At 37.6% G+C, this 20,219-nt stretch overlaps 1 protein-coding gene across 4 annotated transcripts in view; it reads left to right on the top strand.

The window, feature by feature from the left end:
- The window catches only part of SLMAP (sarcolemma associated protein), a 179,904-nt gene that overhangs the window by 106,191 nt on the left and 53,494 nt on the right, over window positions 1-20,219 (top strand). Inside the window, exons 8-13 of one of the 4 annotated variants that reach the window (XM_025375700.1) lie at window positions 2,131-2,271; window positions 3,394-3,531; window positions 5,947-6,115; window positions 6,207-6,257; window positions 6,740-6,790; window positions 12,875-12,937. In XM_025375700.1, the coding sequence (XP_025231485.1) occupies window positions 2,131-2,271; window positions 3,394-3,531; window positions 5,947-6,115; window positions 6,207-6,257; window positions 6,740-6,790; window positions 12,875-12,937 (613 nt within the window). The remainder of the gene's footprint in view (window positions 1-2,130; window positions 2,272-3,393; window positions 3,532-5,946; window positions 6,116-6,206; window positions 6,258-6,739; window positions 6,791-12,874; window positions 12,938-20,219) is intronic. The other 3 variants (XM_025375701.1, XM_025375702.1, XM_025375703.1) reach the window with 3 other exon arrangements.

Below are 20,219 nucleotides of genomic sequence, written 5' to 3'. Positions count from 1 at the left end.
TTTTTGAGATTTTATCAATCACTAATGATCCCAGCCTAGTCTATTGTTTCATTAAGGTTACAAAAATAAGGCTGGGCTCAGTGGCTCACTCCTGTAATCCCAGCCCTTTGGGAAGCTGAGGCAGGCGGATCACCTGAGCTCGAGAGTTCAAGACCAGCCTGACCAACATGGAGAAATCCCATCACTACTAAAACAAAATTAGCCAAACATGGTGGCACATGCCTGTAATCTCAGGTACTCGGGAGGCTGAGGCAGGAGAATCCCTTGAACCTGGCAGGCAGAGGTTGCAATGAGCCGAGACTGTGCCATTGCACTGTAGCCTGAGCAACAAGAGTGAAACTGTCTCAACAACAACAACCACCACAAAAAAAAGTTACAAAAATAGTGATGTAATTCTGTTATTCCTTCACTCATTTAGCTGGGTCACTTCTGTAAAGAGAAGTTTCCTTCCAGACACAGTGGCTCATGCCTGTAATCCCAGCACTTTGGGAGGCCGACGCAGGTGTATCACTTGAGGTCAGGCGTTCAAAACCAGCATGGCCAACATGGCGAAACCCCATCTCTACTAAAAATACAAAAATTAGCTGGACATGGTGGTATGTACCTGTAATCCCAGCTACTCGAGAGGCTGAGACAGGAGAATTGCTTAAACCTTGGGGGGTAGAGGTTGCAGTGAGCCAAGATCGCCTCTGAACTCCAGCCTGGGCGACAGAGCGAGACGTCTCAAAAAAAAAAAAAAAAAAAAAAAAAAAGCGGGGGCAGTTTGAGACCAGTATGGGCAACATGGCAAAACCCAGTCTCTACCAAAAATTAAATATTTGCTTAGCATGGTGGTACATACCTATAGTCCTAGCTACTTGGGAGGCTTAGGTGGAAGGATCACTTGAGCCCAGGAGTTTGTGATTACAGTGAGTTATGTTTGCAGAACTGCACTCCAGCCTTGGTGACAAAGAGAGACCCTGTCTCTAAAAAAACAAAAAAAGGAAAAAACAATGGCCATTGTTTTTTGTGACTCTGGCGTCAAAAACCAAATACCAAATGTTCTCATTTATAAGTAGAAGGTAAGCTATAGTTATGCAAAGGCATACAGAGTGGTATGATGGACATTGGAGACTCAGAAGTTGGGAAAGTGAGAGGGGAGTGAGGGATGAAAAACTCCCTATTGAATACAATATACACTACTCAGGTGATGAGTGCATTAAAACTCTAGACAGCAACACTACATAATTTATCCATGTAACCAGAAACCGCTTGTATCCCTAAAGCTATTGGAATAAAAAAATTTAAATAACCCTGAGGTATGTTTTCTATGGGGAAAGCAAGATAAGTGATTTTCTCCCCTTATTTATTAGATTTCAGAATAATGAATTGGTTCTTTTTCATCTACCAAAGACTGGCCATGAAGTGTTTTCTCCCTTCACTTAGATTTAAACACATTTGATGTATTTAAATCTGGTGCAGTTGTTTTTCTTGTTTTAAAGACAGGGTCTTACTGTGTTGCCCAGGCTAGTCTTGAACTCCTGAGCTCATGCAGTCCTCCCATCTCGGCCTCCCAAAGTACTGGGATTACAGGCTTGAACCACTGCGGCCAGCCTATTTTTCTTATTGATGCTCGAATTATCCCATCTTTGGTCTGTGTAAATGTCTTTCAGATTGATAGCTTCATGCTGTCATTTCAGACAAGATGTTTCAGGCTCATTTTGTACATTTCCTGCCCCAGACATGAAGTCTGCTTTTCCCCTATGGTACGCTTATTCTTTTTGTTTTAACCATTGTTTTAAAATGCTTGGTGCCTTTGAAGGTAATTGATTATTTTTGCCTACAAATGTAAATATGGGAATTTGCAGAAAATATGACAAATATAAGAGTAATTAATTTTGTATATTTTAGAGAAATTCTCAATTGCCTATAACTTTTTTTTCTATAGGAAGTGGAAATTAATATGTTTATGAAGGCATAATTTACTTATGCAACTTTTAAGTACATCTTTAGTTAATACAGGGCCAGCATCATTTGTGTTTGGAGGTACCTTAATATACAATTTAAAGTATGTCATAATGTGTTAATTTTTCTCAAACAAATGCTTTAAAAAAATAACTTGTCTATAATTATAAATATATTTTATTCTAGAATCAAACAGAAGATAGTTTACGAAAGGAACTTATAGCATTACAAGAGGATAAACATAACTATGAGACAACAGCCAAAGAGTCCCTGAGGCGGGTTCTTCAGGAGAAAATTGAAGTGGTTAGAAAACTTTCAGAAGTTGAGGTATTTCAATTAAAAAACATTACTAAATAATATTATGAGTGTTTAAAAAAATCTCAAGCATTCCAGGATACTTTAAACATGGGTATTATTATATAGTTAGGAAATATTTTCTGTCTGTCAGGTGGGAAGGAACAGTTATGCTGCTTTCATTGACAGGAATTCTCCACATAACCATGTGAGTTTTGGTACTTATGCTCCCTAGTCAATGGCTGAGGAAATAAAAACGTAACCAGGGAATCCTACTGTTTGCATTCTGCTTAGGATTCACCCTCCATACAGCAGACCATGATATGTGCTGGGGAACTGATTTCCTGTCACTTGGTTTTGCTTTGCTTCTATTTGAGGGTGGTCAGTGTAAGGCCAAGAGACTACACTTCTTGTTCTATTTTAATTCACTCTCCAGAGAGGAAAACTAGCTGTGTCGTATATTTAGGAAGTTTAAAGGTGAATTCATCTCCAAGGTCCTTTCTAGGTCTTTAAGGAACAATGAAAATGCAATTTTTATTGCTTTGGGGGCAAAAACTCTTAATTCATAATATAGATCATTTCTTTGAACCAATGCAAAATTACCACATACATAATATATTACTAGAATTAGTTAAAATGCTCATCAGAAACTAAATGGTAAACATACCTTTCCTTACTACAGGTATAGTTTGTATTGCTACCTCATCCCATAGTGCCTGATTCACTGTTGTGTGATTAATTTGACATATAAAGAAAGAAAGTTACTAATTGTCTTTTAATTTTTTATTAAATTAATTGCTGGATATTATTAAACTTGCTTTCAAGGATTGATAGGCTAAAATATTTTCACAGCTAAAAGTCATACCCATTGGCCTTTCAAAAATGTAATTATATAATGGCAGCATCCTTTTCCTGCCCCTACTCTCCCTCTACTTTTCTTTTTTGTTGTTGTTGTTAATTCTTAGTTACGTTTTCTGTTTTAGTGTATACCTGAAGTACATTGAAATTCTTTAACTCAGCTTTATAAAGTCCAGGGCAGATGTTGATTTAGAATAGTCCATAGAATTATACTTTTTATAAATTTAATTTAGAAGGAATTCTAAATAACAAATATACACTTATTCTAATTAAATTGCCTATAAACTTGAATCGCAGCGAAGTCTGAGTAATACTGAAGATGAATGTACCCATCTGAAAGAAATGAATGAAAGGACTCAGGAAGAATTAAGAGAATTAGCCAATAAATATAATGGAGCAGTTAATGAGATTAAAGATTTATCTGATAAATTAAAGGTATGTATTTACTCTGCCTGAAGGTATGTTAAGCTAATAATCCCTAACATACTGGATAGCTTAAGGTTTTAGGTATTGCTTTAGCTAGGCATGGTGGTGGTCGCCTGTAATCCCAGCTTCTTGGGAGGCTGAGGTGGGAGAATTGCTTGAACACAGGAGACAGAGGTTGCAGCGAGCCAAGATCATGTCACTGCACTCCAGCCTGGGCGACAGAGCGATACTCCATCTCAAAGGAAAAATAAACAAACAAAAAACAGTTTGGGCTGGGTGCAGTGGCTCATGCCTGTAATCCCAGCACTTTGGGAGGCGGAAGCAGGCAGATCATGAGGTCAAGAGATTGAGACCATCCTGGCCAACATAGTGAAACCCTGTCTCTACTAAAAATGCAAAAATTAGCTGGGCATGCGCCCGTATTCCCAGCTCCTTGGGAGTCTAAGGCAGGAGAATCACTTGAACCCAGGAAGCAGAGGTTTCAGTGAGCTGAGATTGCACCACTGCATTCCAGCCTGGCAACAGAGCAAGACTTCGTCTCACAAAAAAAAAAAAAAAAAAGTTTGAAAACCGTTGGTATAGATAGCTATTTTGAATTGATTTGCATAGTCTCCTTGAATGTGTTAAATTATGCTGAAAGTATGAAAGCAGGATGTAGGTGGTACTACATATTAAATAAGAGTTCTATAAAAGATTTTAGGTATTGCTGAATAGTTATTGATGTAAAAATTTGATAACAGTTGAAATTTATAGTGAAAAGAAGGTGTCTGTATTCCATTTAGCCCAACCTCCATTACTATAGATAATTGAAAGCCTGTAAATGCTGACATAGTTCCTCTGGATGAATATGTAGTCAGTGCTTCACAATAGACATTTTTAAAATATGTAACAGGAAGTAGATGAGAATCGGCAAACCCCATGATATTCAGATGTTTTAAAACCTAAAACTGCGTATCATTAGGCCATCTAAAAGGCACGGCCCAGCTATTTAGTGCTGTGCTGGAACAAGCCCAGAGAGAATCTGGGAATGATCTGTTCCCTTTTAGCTTTCAGGGATGCTGTTAACTCTGCTTTAGATGCCTATGAGACATTTAGAATAGGGACAGATCAGATCATAGGGTAATGATAGAGTAATGTCTAGTTGGTCCTTTAGAATCTTATAACTGAGAAAAAAAATCTTATAACTGTTTGTGAAGATCTATCTTGATTTAATTCAAACCATGGATTGAGTGCCTAAAAGATATATGTTTGTTAGAGAAGACCAGAGCATACCTCCTTTGGTTAACCTATGATAGTTTTCAAGGTTGGTCTTGTTAAAAGGAGATTGTCGTCATCCATTTGTGTTGCCATAAAGGAATAGCTGAGACTGGGTAATTTATAAAGATAAAAGGTTTATTTGGGTCACAGTTCTGCAGGTTGAAGCTTCAGGCTGCTTCCACTCATGGCAGAAGGCAAAGTGGAGCTGGCACGTGTGCCATGGTGAGAGAGGAAGCAAGAGAGAGAGTCTGGGAGAGGTGCCAGGCTCTTTTTTAACAACCAGCTCTCATGGGACTAATAGAGTGAGAATTCACTCATTACCATGAGGACAGCATCAAGCCATTCATGAGGGATCTGCTCCCATAACCCAAACACCTCTCATTAGACCCCATCTCCAACATTGAGGATCAAATTTTAATGTTGAGGCTTGGAGGACAAACATCCAAACTATAGGCAGAGGTCTTTTTGAATAGTGATTGTACTGTCATCTCTTTACTGAACAATTTTGTTTAAAATTTCAGAATGTTAACATTATAGAACTTAAAAACTGAAATAATAGTAATTTTGGGGAAAAATCTTACTTTTGTCTTTAAAAATATGATTTTTTTTTTTTTCCACATTGACCCTTTACCTCTGTGTGTACTGAGCCTACTTGCTTCCTCCAAGTTTCTCTCTCCTGGGTGTTATGGAGGAGTAACCCAATGCAAATAATTTTTGACATCAAGCCTTTGTCTTTATCATCTTTACTGGTTTAGAAATGTCAGGTTAGCCGGGCACAGTGGCTCATGCCTATAATTCCAGCACTTTGGGAGGCCAAGGTGGGCTGATCACCTGAGGTCAGGAGTTCGAGACCAGCCTGATCAACATGGAGAAACCCCGTTTCTACTACAAATACAAAATTAGCTGGGTGTGGTGGCGCATGCCTGTAATCTCAGCTACTTGGGAGGCTGAAGAAGGAGAATCACTTGAACCTGGGAGGCGGAAGTTGCCTGGCAACAAGAATGAAACTCCGTCTCAAAAAAAAGAAAGAAATGTCAGGTTTACATATAATGTTCTGTAATATTGAACACTTCTCTTAGAAGTTTAAGTGAATAAAGGCATTCCTGGCTTAGGGCTCTTAAAACAAAGTTAGGTTTGTTAAATAACTGAATTTTCTTATTTCTCTAGGTAGCAGAGGGAAAACAAGAGGAAATCCAACAGAAAGGACAGGCTGAGAAAAAAGAATTACAACATAAAATAGATGAAATGGAAGAAAAAGAACAGGAGCTCCAGGCAAAAATAGAAGCTTTGCAAGCTGATAATGATTTCACCAATGAAAGGCTAACAGCTTTACAAGGTAAGTTAGCTAATCCAGAAATCGATTTTATTTTATTTTTTTTCTTTTTATCTGTGAAATATCTTTTTTTTTTTTGGACTTATATTTACAGTACGGTTAGAACATCTTCAGGAGAAAGCTCTTAAAGAATGCAGCAGCTTAGGTAGGTGTCATCCAAATTTCTTACTTAAACCTGAATTTTATCCTTAAACTTTTGACCTTGTTTACTGTCTCACATTGAGTATTTTAAGGGATGTTTTATGTATTAGTTATAAAGTATCTATACTCTTTTAGGAAATTTTCTTTAAAAATATGCTTGATTGCCACCAGTGGGCACCATTGTTTTCCTTGAGATGAGTGAAATTTCTGCGTCTGAGATCTTCTACCCAGGAATATTTAAATAAGAAAAGTACATGAACAGCAGGATCCCTTTTCTTTTAAGGTTCATTGGAAGGCCACTAAGCAGTTGTAGTCTTTTCTCAGAATTAATAGAAAGTGGCAAATTGAACCCTTCTAGTAAAAATAAATTTAACATGTTCTATACAATCTTAATCTTAGGAATACAGAATGCCATGGTTACACTTGAGACCATATTTAAAGTAATACTTTCTTTGATCAGGCAATGATATACTGTCTTAATCCTAGGGATACAAGTTGATGACTTCTTACCTAAAATAAATGGGAGCACAGAAAAAGGTAGTGTAAAAAACTTAAATATATATATACATATATATATATATAATGATATCATTTTAGTCTTTAAGCAGGATAAAGAGTTCAGGGTTTTAAGTATTTGGAATGAAAAGCATGCTCTCATGGATCATTGAACCCCATCATTTAAAAATCAAGCTTTCCTTTATTTTGTAAGCGTTGATGCTGTGATCAATTCTTAGATATCCCTTGTTATATGGAAATTTCAATTACTCCAATAAGAAAATGATAAAGTTCAACTTTAGCGATATATAATATAGCTCTTTTTCCCCACTCTGTTTTTCAAAGAGCTGTACTACCACTTTATTTCATCAAGTTCTGCTTTCAGGGATACTTGACCCCCATTTAAAACGTTTGAGTTTATTTAACAGCTTATTGAGCCCTTGGACATGCCATAGAAAATACTTTGTTTATCCCATCTGTTTCATTGATCAGAGAGAACAAGGTCAGTTTTTTCTGCCATCAGAAAAATCTTTTATTAATTATTGGTTCTGTGACCCTTCTTTCTGAACAGCGTGGGTTCTCTCTTGCCAAAAACATAAAACCACTATTGGTTTTCCTGTCACTACATGGGGTACTTTTTACCCAGTGGCCTCTATTATCCTTCAGTCTTGAAGATCCCTAGTCATCCTCCTTCTCTCCCCTTCCATCTAACATTAATTGAGCACCAACTGTGTGCCAGACCCTGCGCTAGGTGCTTGGAGTACAGTAGAAATAAAACTCTTTTGTGTGTTTACCAATCTATGTGCCTTTCATCTCAGTTTTCTACAGAAGTTAGTGGAAGATATCAGGGTTGATACACAGAACTTATTAAATATGTTTTCCTTAGCCAGGCATTGTGGTGTGCACCTGTAGTCCCAACTACCCGGGAGGCTGAGGTGGGAGGGTCAGCTGAGCCCAGGAGGTTGAGGCTGCCATGAGCCATAATTGTGCCACTGCACTCCAGCCTGGGTGGCAGAGTGAGACCTTGTCCTTTTTTTAAAAAAGAAAGAAAAGAAAAGAAAAAATATTTTTTCCTCCATGTATCAGGGGATATCATAATAGTTCTTGGGCAGCAATCAAACTGGTAGAGTTAGGAGGTGGGTTTTTTGGTTCTGCTTTGGTTTGGTTTTGTTTGGTCAGTTTTTAATCAAGAACTGGCAGTATAGGCTCAGGTAACTATGTATATGTTAGCTGCAAGGTCAAAACTTTATATTGCATATGTAATGAATTTTGAAACTCTCAAGAAAAATGTTCATTAATCATTGCAGTTTGACTATTTTATGTATGTTTTGTAAAATGCATGGACTTTTTAAAATTCCAATTTGATTGAATTTAAATTTGAGAATTTTTAAAGGTGTAGTTTATATTCATTGGGATTAAGCAGATTGCTTGAGCTCGGGAGTTTCAGACCAGCCTGGGCATCATGGTGAAATTTTGTCTCTACAAAAAATACAAAAATTAGCTATGCATGGTGGCCACACGCCTGTAATCCCAGCTACTCAGGAGGCTGAGGTGGGAGGATCACTTGCGCCCAGGAGGTCAAGGCTGCAGTGAGCTGAGATCACGCCACTGCAGGCAATGGGAGTGAGACCCTGTCTCAAAAAAGCAAAATCATGTCTGGCACAGTGACTTAAACCTATAATCCCAGCACTTTAGGAGGCCAAGGCGGGTGGATCACTTGAGGTCAGGAGTTCAAGACCACCAGGGTCTGGAAAACTTGGTGAAACCCTGTCTCTACAAAAAAATAGAAAAATTAGCTGGGCGTGGTGGCATGCTACTGTAATCCCAGCTACTCAGGAGGCTGAGGCAGGAGAATCGCTTGAACCTGGGAGGCAGAGGTTGCAATGAGCCCAGATTGTGTTACTACACTCCAACCTGGGCAACAGAGTAAGACTCCTGTCTCAAAAAGAAAAAAAAGAAAAAAAAAAAGCAGTCAATCAGTCATCACCCTCTTATATATATTAATAATGTTAGTATTAACCCAAGCTGGGAAACTGCTATTCATTCCTTCAATTAAGAGAATCATTTATGTACATGGAGCCATCTTTATACTAGTTAGAGAGTTGTCAAATTACTGCTTCATTTTTTTATAGTTCCAGTTGATTCAGATGAAAATAATAGTAGACTGCTTTCATATTGTATTAATATAATTGTTAAAGACTCCTTGATTTTAAGAATAAATATTTTAGATACTTAAAGGTAACTCCTTACTATAATTATTTTTTCCTTATTTGTGTGCTTGCTTTTTTGGTGGTGATATACTGAGTGGTATGATAGTGACTAATAGAATATTTTAAAAGAAACCAAGTGATAAATTTCTGGATATGCACCAAAACTTAGGTAAGAGTGGACTTTGGAATAAGATGGCACTTAATTCCATTCTGAATCACTTGTAATATAATAATGAACCAATTATCAAGTATCCCAGTATTACCAGTGTCCATAACCATATTATATAATTTTAACTAAATTACTCTTTAAATAATAGAGAGCCAAGTATAGTTGTAAGAGAATATTTTTAAATATCTGAAAATGTTAATAATACTTTCAGTGAATCCCATTTTAAAAATTTAATATAATGTAGCTACTAAAAGCACAGGTTTTGTACTGTAAATTTTTTGTGTGTCTTATCTAATAAGCATAATCTGAATATATCTTAGAGAGTAAAGGACAGTGTTGTCCGAAATAAACATAAGGCTGGGTGTGGTGGATCACACCTATAATCCCAGCACTTTGGGAGGCCAAAGTGGAAGAATTGCTTGTGTCCAGGAGTTCAAGGCCAGCTTGAGCAACATAGTGAGACCTCGTCTCTACAAAAAAATTAAAAATTAACTGGGCATAGTGGTGTGCACCTGAGACCCAGCTCCTCAGGAGGCTAGATGGGAGAATCAGTTAATCCTGGGAGGTCAAGGCTGCAGTGAGTCGTGATCACATCACTGTACTCAGCCTGGGTGACAGAGTGAGACCTGTCAAAAAAATAAAAAATTAACATAATGAGAGCCATATACATAATTTTAAATGTTCTGCTGGGCAAAGTAGCTTGCTCCTGTAATCCCAGCGAGGGAGAATTGTTTGAGCCCAAAAGCTCAAAAGCTGCCTGGGCAATATAGTGAGACCCCATCTATAAAAAGATTACTTGCTTTTTTTTTTTTTTTAAATTAGTGAGGTGTGGTATCATATGCCTATAATCCCAGCACTTTGGGAGGCTAAGCAGGGAAGACTACTTGAGGCCATTAGTTTGAGACCAGCATGGGCAACATAGTGAGACCTCTGTCTCTACACAAAATTTAAAAATTAGCCAAGTGTGATCGTACACATCTGTAGTCCTAGATAGTTGGGAAGCTGAGGAGGGAGGATCCCTTGAGCCCAGGAATTCAAGGTTGCAATGAACTATGATTGTACCACTGTACTCCAGCCTGGACAATAGAGTAAGACCCTGTCTTTTAATTTAAAAAAATTCTGGCGGCCACATTGTATTAGTCAGAGTTCTCTAGAGGGACAGAACTAATGGAATATATATATTATATATATAAAGGGGAGTTTATTAAGTATTAACTGACATGATCACAAAGTCCCACATAGGCCATCTTCAAGCTGAGGAGCAAGGAGAGCCAGTCCGAGTTCCAAAACTGAAGAACTTGGAGTCTGATGTTCAAGGACAGGAAGCATCCAGCACAGAAGAAAGATGTAGGCTGGGAGGCTAGGCCAGTCTCTCTTTTCACATTTTTCTGCCTGCTTATATTCTAGCCCCACTGGCAGCTGATTAGATTGTGCTCACCCAGATTAAGGGTAGGTCTGCCTTTCCCAGCCCACTGACTCAAATGTTAATCTCCTTTAGCAACACCCTCACAGACACACCCAGGATTAATACTTTGTATCCTTCAATCCATTCAAGTTGACACTCAGTATTAACCATCACACACATTAAAAATATAAAAAGCTGGGTGCAGTGGTACATGCCTGTTGTCCCAGTTACTTGGGAGGCTAAGGTGGGAGGACCCCTTAAGTCCATGAGTTTGAGGTTATAGTGCTCTGCAGTCACACCTGTGAGTAACTACTGCACTTGATCCCAGACAGCATAGCAAGATCCCATCTCTATAATATATATATATAAACAAAACAAATTCAAATATTTTGCCTATAGCATCTAAAATATTATTTCAATGTTAACAAATATTAAAATGATTAATAAATTATTAATGAAATATTTCATATTACAATTTTCTTACTAATTCATTGAAATCATTGTACATTTGTTTTATGCTTAGGACATCTCAATTAGAGCTAGCCACTTATGAAGGGTTCAGTAACTACAGTAGCTAATGGCTATTGTATTGGATAGCATAGGTATATAAATAAAAATCCATAGGAAACTCATATATATAAATAAAATGTATTTTAATTAGAGTTGTTTTGTATCTTTTTATATTAATCTTGGATTTTATCTAAACCAGTTTAGTAAATATTTTAATGTAGAGTTCAAAGTGTGATTGTTAGCTTTGTAAGTAATAGTGGGATGTCCCTCTTTAATAAATGTCATCTTAAGTCCTTTGATATTAGTCTGAAATATGTTTCAAATATGTTTTGTAAAGTCCTTTAGCTAAGTTAAAATTTCGTTCCAAATGAGTTTATATATATAACATGGTGATATAGTTTGAGTTTTGAAAGTGTTACTGTATCTAAAATAGGATTTATGAAAAACAACTTTCTATCTTGGCAATTACTATTATACTGAGGGCTCCTGTTTTGCTTTTTCTGGCTCCAGTTGTCAAATTCTTATTTATTAGATTTTTTTTTAATTTAAAATTTATGTTGCAGTTAGTATTTTTTTATTTTTGAGGCTATATTGTATCTCTATATAGTATTCTAGGTATGTAATGCATTGGTCTCTCTGAAGCACAAGTTTTATCAACCTTTTCCCTACATGTTTTTGTCTTACACTGATTGTGATGATAGATGGGAGGCTCTGCACACCTTGTAACTTACTAAAGCATAATGATAGATTTTAGTATAGAATTAGAGAAGATAGCTAACAGGAAGGATATAAAGAGAGATAAGGCATGATCGGAGTAGGTGGTGTCTGCCTGTCATGCAAAGTTGAGACGATCGAAGAGTAACGTGGCTTGAGGTGGAGGAAAGGGGAAGGAGGCTTTTATAGGGAGAGTGGTGCCAACTCATGTGTCCCCTTTGACAGATTCTAATGCTTTCACACTTTCCAAGTAGTCATTATGTCAGAATATGTTTTTAACACTTTAACTTCCAAAATCGATTTGGTAGTTTTGAAAGATATAAATACGTGTTAAAGGACATTATCCAGATTCAGAAGTAACTCTTTAAATCACAATAAAGATTATTGTAAGAAAAGGAGTGGAACTTTTATTTAACCACTAATGTTAGGTTTTTATTGTCTCCATCCATTTTTTTAAATGAAAAATACATTCTGTTTGACTTGAGCAAAACCATTTACCAAGCTCTTACTTTGAAATGAATAGGCACTGATTTTGATCATTTGGGCAGAGATAAACAATTTAATGTTTTAATACTGTATGAGGTACAGATTAAGTGACTCAAAGGGGAAGATTATGAAATGAATATGTAAAACTTAAAACATTACATCAGTTTCTTAAAAATTTTATGGTATTACTTTATGATATTCTTAAAGTATTTACCTTTTGCCTCTTAACTAAGATGAATAACTTTGAAGAGGGAGTATTATAGAACAATCACTTGAAAATTATTTCAATAATGACAAATAAATTATTTAAGGGTATTTGTTGAGCTCTAGTGGACAAAAGATAGAAGAACCTTTAAAGTGGAAGAATCATTTTAAAACAATATATTTATGTGATTTTCTTGACCTCTTTGGATAAAAACTACACCTTTAAAAGCTAACCATTCAGTGTACAAATTAATAATAATTTTCAGTCATTTAACTCCAAAATATGTCTGCTTTAGTATCAAAATATATTGAACCTTTATTAGTCTTACTTAGTACCATGTTAATACATTTCTGTTTTCCTACCTTTGCTGTTGGTTTTCAAAGACAGCAACAAACTATATCCTTAAAGGTGTTTCTTTCTTTATTAGAGCACTTGCTTTCAAAGAGTGGCGGGGACTGCACTTTTATTCATCAATTCATAGAATGCCAGAGTGAGTACAGAGTATTTTTCACCTTGATTTTAATGAAGTCAGGGGCTAAAACTGAAAAGTGAGAGGTAAAATGAGGATCTCAATGTGTTTGTTATAGCAGAAGTGTTTAAATGGCCATCAGCAAACCTTTTCATTTCTCTCTTTTGAGAAAAATATTTCTGTTGCATTTGCCTTCACAGATGGAGCTGAGCATTTCATATTGGCCACCATAAAAAAGAGGGAAACTTTCAAGCTTATTAATTTTGAGGTTCTTAAATAAATTTCTTAGAGTAAATGAAGCCAGAAAAATAATTATTTAGTTTGGGCACTCCATTCGGAAGATGGCCCTCAGAGTAGCAGGAGCTTTTTAGAGAGGTAGTAGCGGTAGATTGTCCTACAATCTGACCTCAACTACCTACCCATGGGAAGTTGTAAAAGGCTATCTTTAAGAATATTTTAAAGAGGCCAGGCATGGTGGCGTGCGCCTATAATCGCAGTTGCGTGGAAGGCTGAGGTGGTGGAATCGCTCGAACCTGGTAGGCCGAGGTTGCAGTGAGCCGAGATTACACCGTTGTGCTCCAGACTGGGCAACAGAGCAAGACTCTGTCTCAAAAAATATATATATTTTAAAGATAGATTGGCTTGACTGGGCACGGTGGCTCACACCTGTAGTCCTAGCACTTTGGGGAGGCTGAGGTGGGTGGATCACCTGAGGTCAGGAGTTTGAGACCAGCCTGACCAACATGGTGAACACCGTCTCTACTAAAAATACAAAAATTAGCTGGGTGTGGTGGCAGGTGCCTGTAATCCTAGCTTCTTGGGAGGCTGAGACAGGAGAATTGCTTGAACCCAAGAGGTGGAGGTTGCAGTGAGCCGAAGACAGACAGACAAAATGATAAATTGGCTTTTGAAGTGATTTAGACCTCTGCTGAATTCTGAACAAAGATACCATGAATTCCTTTTTACTTGAAAGTCACAAAAGCTGCTTAAATCTATAACAATTGCAAGGTTATGATATTTTCTTGGTTTTTGTTAAGTAAAGGTCATCGTGTGTGGTAAAGATTTGTTGATAATGTCTGTGGTTTTTTCCATCAAGCAAATACTTTCTCAGGCATTCTTCTTTTTTTTTTTTTTTTTTTTTTTGAGACGGAGTCTCGCTCTGTCGCCCAGGCTGGAGTGCAGTGGCCGAATCTCAGCTCACTGCAAGCTCCACCTCCCGGGTTCACGCCATTCTCCTGCCTCAGCCTCCCGAGTAGCTGGGACTACAGGCGCCTGCCACCTCGCCCGGCTAGTTTTTTGTATTTTTTAGTAGAGACGGGGTTTCACCGTGTTAGCCAGGATGGTCTCGATCTCCTGACCTCGTGATCCACCCGTCTCGGCCTCCCAAAGTGCTGGGATTACAGGCTTGAGCCACCGCGCCCGGCCTTCTCAGGCATTCTTCTCATTCTGCTCTCCTTTCTTGGAAATGTGGTTTCCCCAGTTTTTATGCTCATAATTTCATTGTGTGAATATTCATTCATATGTGCCCCCCGCTACCCTGCCCCGCTACCTCAGGAGCACTTGGGGGTTCTAAGGGTCATACTTGGTAATTAAAACAGTCACAAATTCAGCACATCAAATGTTACACTCCTTGGAGATCCTTCAAGGAAACTGAGAATTTCATTTAATAGTTTTCGCAGAGCTTCTGTTTTTGCAGTTTTGATACTATAATATTAAGTATAAGTTGAATATTACTTTGAGGCAATTTATTTAATAAATGTGACATATTTCTTTGTCCTTTTAAAACAATATTTGGCCTGGCATGGTGGCTCACGCCTGTAATCCCAGCACTTTGGGAGGCCAAGGTAGGCGGATCACCTTAGGTCAGGAGTTTGAGATGAGCCTAGCTAACATGGTGAAACCCTATCTCTACTAATAATACAAAAATTAGCCAGGGGTGGTGGCACATGCCTGTAATCCCAGCTACTCGGGAGGCTGAGGCAGGAGAATTGCTTGAATCTGAGAGGCAGAGGTTGCAGTGAGCCGAGATTGCACCATTGCACTCCAGCCTGGGCAACAGAGTGAGATTCCGTTTCCAAAAAAAATTAAAAAGTAAATAAATAAATAAATAAAACAATATTTATAAAGCAAAGATTAGTACATCTTTTTGTTACCTTCTAATTACTAAATCTCATTTTTATGGGAAATTGGCAACGGGAGCTGGGACAAAATAATTGGTGTCCACTGATATCAACTAAAAGAATATATAATCTAAAATGCAAATCTTTAGGCCAGGTGCTGTGGCTCACGTCTGTAATTCAGCTCTTTCATGGGCCTAGGCAGTAGGATCCCTTGAGGCCAGGAGATCAAGACCAGCTTGGGCAACATAGTGCGATCCTGTCCTTACAGAAGACTTTAAAAAATTATCCAGCAGAGGCTGGGAGCTGTGGCTCATGCCTGTAATCCCAGCACTTTGGGAGGCTGAGGTGGGCTGATCACTTGAGGTCAGGAGTTTGAGACCAACCTGGCCAACATGATGAAACCCCATCTCTACTAAAAATACGCAAAATTAGCCGGGCGTGGTGATGCATGCCTGTAATCCCAGCTACTCAGGAGGCTGAAGCAGGAGAATCGCTTGAACCTGGGAGATGGAGGTTGCAGTGAGCCAGGATCACACCACTGCACTCCAGCCTGGGCAACAGAGCGAGACTCTGTCTCAACAACAGCAACAACAAAAAAAATTACCCAGGAATGATGGCACATGCGTGTAGCCCTAGCTACTCAAGAAGCTAAGGTGGGAGGACCCCTTGAGCCCAGGAGCTCAAGACTCCAGTGAGCTATGGTTGTGCCACTGCACTCTAACCTAGGCAACAGAGCAAATCCCTGTCTCTAAAAAATAAAATAAAATACAAATCTTTAGAAGAAGGATTTTTATTTTGAACTTTTAAGATTTATATTTTGAACCCTAAGAAATGAGAGCAGGTAATTATCAAAAGAATGTTTACTAAGTTACAATTTGTTAAAAATCTTTGTTTTATTTTGTTATTGTTACTGGCTTACTTTAAACAGAACAACTTTTTGCCAGTAGTCCCAAGCTACTCAGGAGGCTGAGGTGGGAAGATCACTCGAGCCTAAGGCAACATACTGAGACTCTGTCTCTTTGCAGGGGAAAAAAAAAAAAAAAAGCTGGGTGAAGTGGCTCATGCCTGTAATCCCAACACTTTGGGAGGCCGAGGCGGGTGGATCACTTGAGGTCAGGAGTTCAAGACCAGCCTGACCAATATGATGAAACCCCATCTCTACTAAAAATACAAAATTAGCCAGGCGTGGTGGTGGGCGCCTGTAGTCTTGGCTACTTAGGAGGCTGAGGCAGGAGAACCACTTGAACCTGGGAGGTAGAGGTTGCAGTGAGCCGAGATTGTGCCATTGCACTCCAGCCTGGGCAACAAGAACAAAACTGTCTCAAAAAAAAAAAAAAAAAAATGGAGAGGAAAAGAGAAAAACTTTTTACTTTTTAATGTCTATTTTATTATTGAACATTTCACTTAAAATAGTATAAAATACTTAGCTGTATTTGTAACACAGAATAAAATTTGCTTTAAATATACAAAAGGTGTTTGGAGATTTTTGTTGCATCATAGTTTTGGGGGAAAATGGACCAGATAAACATGCAGAGATAGCACAGAATTTATATAAATTACACCAAATGCCTTCAATGGGAATGTTAAAAAGTTATTAAAATGATGTTTATGAGGACTGTGTAATAGCATGAGAAAATACTAAACAGGTAATAACCTACATACAAGAAAAAAAATCAAAATATAAAATCCCATTTTTGTGTACAAAGGGTGAACCAAAGAACAGCGAAAAAGCCAGGCACAGTGGCTCATGCCTGTAATCTCAGTACTTCGGGAGGCCAAGGTGGGAGGATTGCTTGAGCCCAGGAATTTGCAGCCAGCCTGGGCAACATAGACCCCATCTCTACAAAAAATTAGCTGGCCATGGTGATAACATGCCTGTGTCACACCTACTCAGGAGTCTGAAGCAGGAGGATCGCTTAAACCCATGAGGTTGAGGCTGCAATGAACCATGATCACACCATTGCACTCCAGCCTGGGCTACAGAGCAAGACCTATCTCGAAAAACAAAAACAACAAAAAAACTAAAGAAAATAAGTATTCCCAGACATCTGAATCCTTTGGGTCCCTGAGTGCAAACAGAGAAAGTTTGGGCTATAAGTTCAGGTAGCCAAGGAGAGGCCTACTATTGAAATCTGTTTGGTTTCTGAGTTTCAGGTAGCAAGTAGTAAGAATTTGGTTATTGGTGATTCCAGAGGTATTTCAGAACTTTCCAAATCTGTTCGTTCCCTTAAATTTGGGTAACCAGAGTTGGGAAAGTGAGGGTTGACTCTGGTTTGACTTGTCGTCAGAAGGGACATTTTATCATTTTATCACATGCTGCCATTGTAAAAATTGTTGTGTTTAATAAGTATTCTTAATATCATAAGCAAGACAAATTCAGCAAATATCTTAAGTAAATTTATACTCAAGCACTTTTAAAACAATTTGGGATTACATATTAACAAGCGCACACAAGGCTTTTTGCCATTATTTTCATTGATAGGTATCTTGAAATGCTTTATAATTTTGAATATGAAGTAAATATTTGTGTGCAGTGCTGCTTCATATTTCTTGTTTCCAGTCTTTTAAAAAGCAAATGTTAAATACCTAGCCTTCTTTATTTATTAGTGCTTCTATAGTATAATTCACCTTGTGTTTTAAAAATTGGAAAGCAAATCATTTATTTCCATAAGGTTTTTCATGTCTGTCTTTAATATGATGACAGATTTTTCAGTTTATGTGTATGAATCTATAAGAGAACAATTTGGTTGTTGGCTCTTTCCATTTACAAGTTGTAGAAAATAAATGTGTTGGAACACATTTAAATTTGTTTTCCTTTTATGGTAAAACAGACTTTTTAAAGAAAAACTTCTCTTTTCTGAGAAAAACTTTAAATTCCAGACAAAGAAATTGGACTTTGAACAGCGATTTAAATAATGTTTTGCGTAAGTCTCCAGAACTGTAAAGTAAATATTCTCTATTAAAATATCTTTACCACATACAAGGTAGAATTAGGAAGTCACTCCAGTAGAACTTGCTAAAAAAAGCCTCAGCAATATTTTCCTCTTTAGGGGTTCAGATATGAGCTTGGTTTAGGCAAAACTCCACATTTAGTGTTCTCTGCAAATTTTAGTTCCTTAAAGTTTACCATATAAACTTAATGGATATATTGAAACTTTTTGTGTTCTGCTAAAGATGCTTTCCAAATTAAGAAATACTGTATCTCTGAATCTGTTTCATACATATCCATGAACTCTGTCACTTGATTAACTTGTATGCTTAGTGGAAAGATGAAGGGTGAAAGGACATGGAGAACTGCCATCACTTGGTGGGCATAGAGTGAGAGATAGCCTTCTCTGGACTGCTGCCTGCCCCTTTGATTTTCTTTGCTACTGTCTGTTCTAATAAGGAGACAGGCATCACTGCCGGATGCCAGAGAAATTTTCCTGAGGTCTACTTTGTAGAGACAAACTGTCCCAATGGCATCTCTCTCTTGATGATAGAGTTAATCAGTGCCCTAAAGTAAACCTCATGCCTTTGTATTCTTTTTTTTAACACCTGAGATCTGAGAATGTATTCTTAATCTGTGTTTATTATTATTGTGAGACTTAACTTTTTGATATTATTAGTTTAATTAATATTTCATGTCTTACTGGTTTTTTCCTGATTTTCAGAAAAATCTCTCTCTGCCTCCCACCCCCATAACTAGGAAAAATTGTAGTCACTATCTGTATATGCTTTTCTCATTCACTCCTTTTTCTTAGGGCTTTGCTCTCACACATAAATTGCCTTATTTGGAGTAATACATTGAATTGATGTTGCTTGTGTGACTGAATGTTTATTTTTCATCACTATGAGGCCAACCTCTCTGAATAGTCTCAGTATTCTGATTACGTATTCTACTTGAAACAGATTTTTAGATTTTCATTTTGTAAACTTTTATTTCTCTAAGCCAAAGCAGTTTATGACAAATAATAGAAAACATGTATTGTGTTTCCCTGCTCATAATAGGTTACATCCCTGTAACAGGAAAACTCTGTCAGCTAGGTGCTGCTAATTTTATTTTTTTATTGTGAGAGTAGTTTGTTCAGTCTCAGATGTATTGGAGAGTTGTTTGTACTGATCATTTCCCTTGTCTGCCAACTTTCTAACATGTCTACCAGATTTTCTCCCATTACAAGTGCCCAGGTGACAATCTTAAGTACATACCAATGGTGTTTTGGTATGTGTACTGTTGCTTTTTAAAAAAGATCTATTTCCATATTCTTGAAATTGGCCCCTTTCACTTTATTTTCAGTCTATCCTTGAATTCTAAATCCTTTTTCCTCTCTCCTTTTCCTTCTTTTTTTTTTCTTTTCTTTTTTTTTTGAAACAGAGTCTTGCTGCATTGCCCAGGCTGGAGTGTAATGGCATGATCTCGGCTCACTGCAACCTCCACCTCCTGGGTTCAGGCAGTTCTCCTGCTTCAGCCTCCCAAGTAGTTGGGATTACAGGCACCTGCTACCAAACCCGGCTGATTTTTTTTTTTTTTTTTTTTTTTTTTGTATTTTTAGTAAAGATGGGGTTTTACCACATTGGCCAGGCTGGTCTCAAACTCCTGACCTCAGGTGATCCACCCGCCTTGGCCTCCCAAAGGGCTGGGATTATAGGCGTGAGCCACTGTACCCAGCCTTCTTCTTAAATTTTAGGACAAGTAGCTTCTGGAACTGTTTTTATGAAAAAGCACAACATCTTCTATAGCAAGAGTTACTTTAACTGATTAAATTTTGCTGCAGAAATGAGTAACTTTATGAAAGTCTGTATTATTAAAATTGGGAACCTCACAGAGCCTCTCCTGTGAGGTTCTCTGTCTCTATTTCTGTTTTGTTAATTATATCAGAAGGGAAATAATTTTCTGGTTTGAATGCCGATTATAACAATTTGTGTCTTGATATTCTAATCTCAATTTCTTCGTCATATTTGCCCTTGATGATCTTGTAGGTAACGTTAGCTCATTTCTATTTATGATGTTTAGAATTCAATGAGAGGGATCTTTATGTGAATTCTGATGCACTCTCTCACTGGCAGTATGATTGTGGGCAATACTGGGCAAATTGACCTCTTTAAACCTTGATTTCTTCATTGATAAAGTGGGATGGTAGTATCTGTCTCATAGAATTATGAAAAGTAATTGAGATCATATTTACTAAGTGCTCTAAGTAATG

This window comes from Theropithecus gelada, chromosome 2 (genome assembly GCF_003255815.1).
Source record: "Theropithecus gelada isolate Dixy chromosome 2, Tgel_1.0, whole genome shotgun sequence".
Taxonomy (NCBI): domain Eukaryota; kingdom Metazoa; phylum Chordata; class Mammalia; order Primates; family Cercopithecidae; genus Theropithecus; species Theropithecus gelada.
Note: the sequence above shows the minus strand (reverse complement) of the source record. Positions and strands in the feature narration are given on the sequence as shown.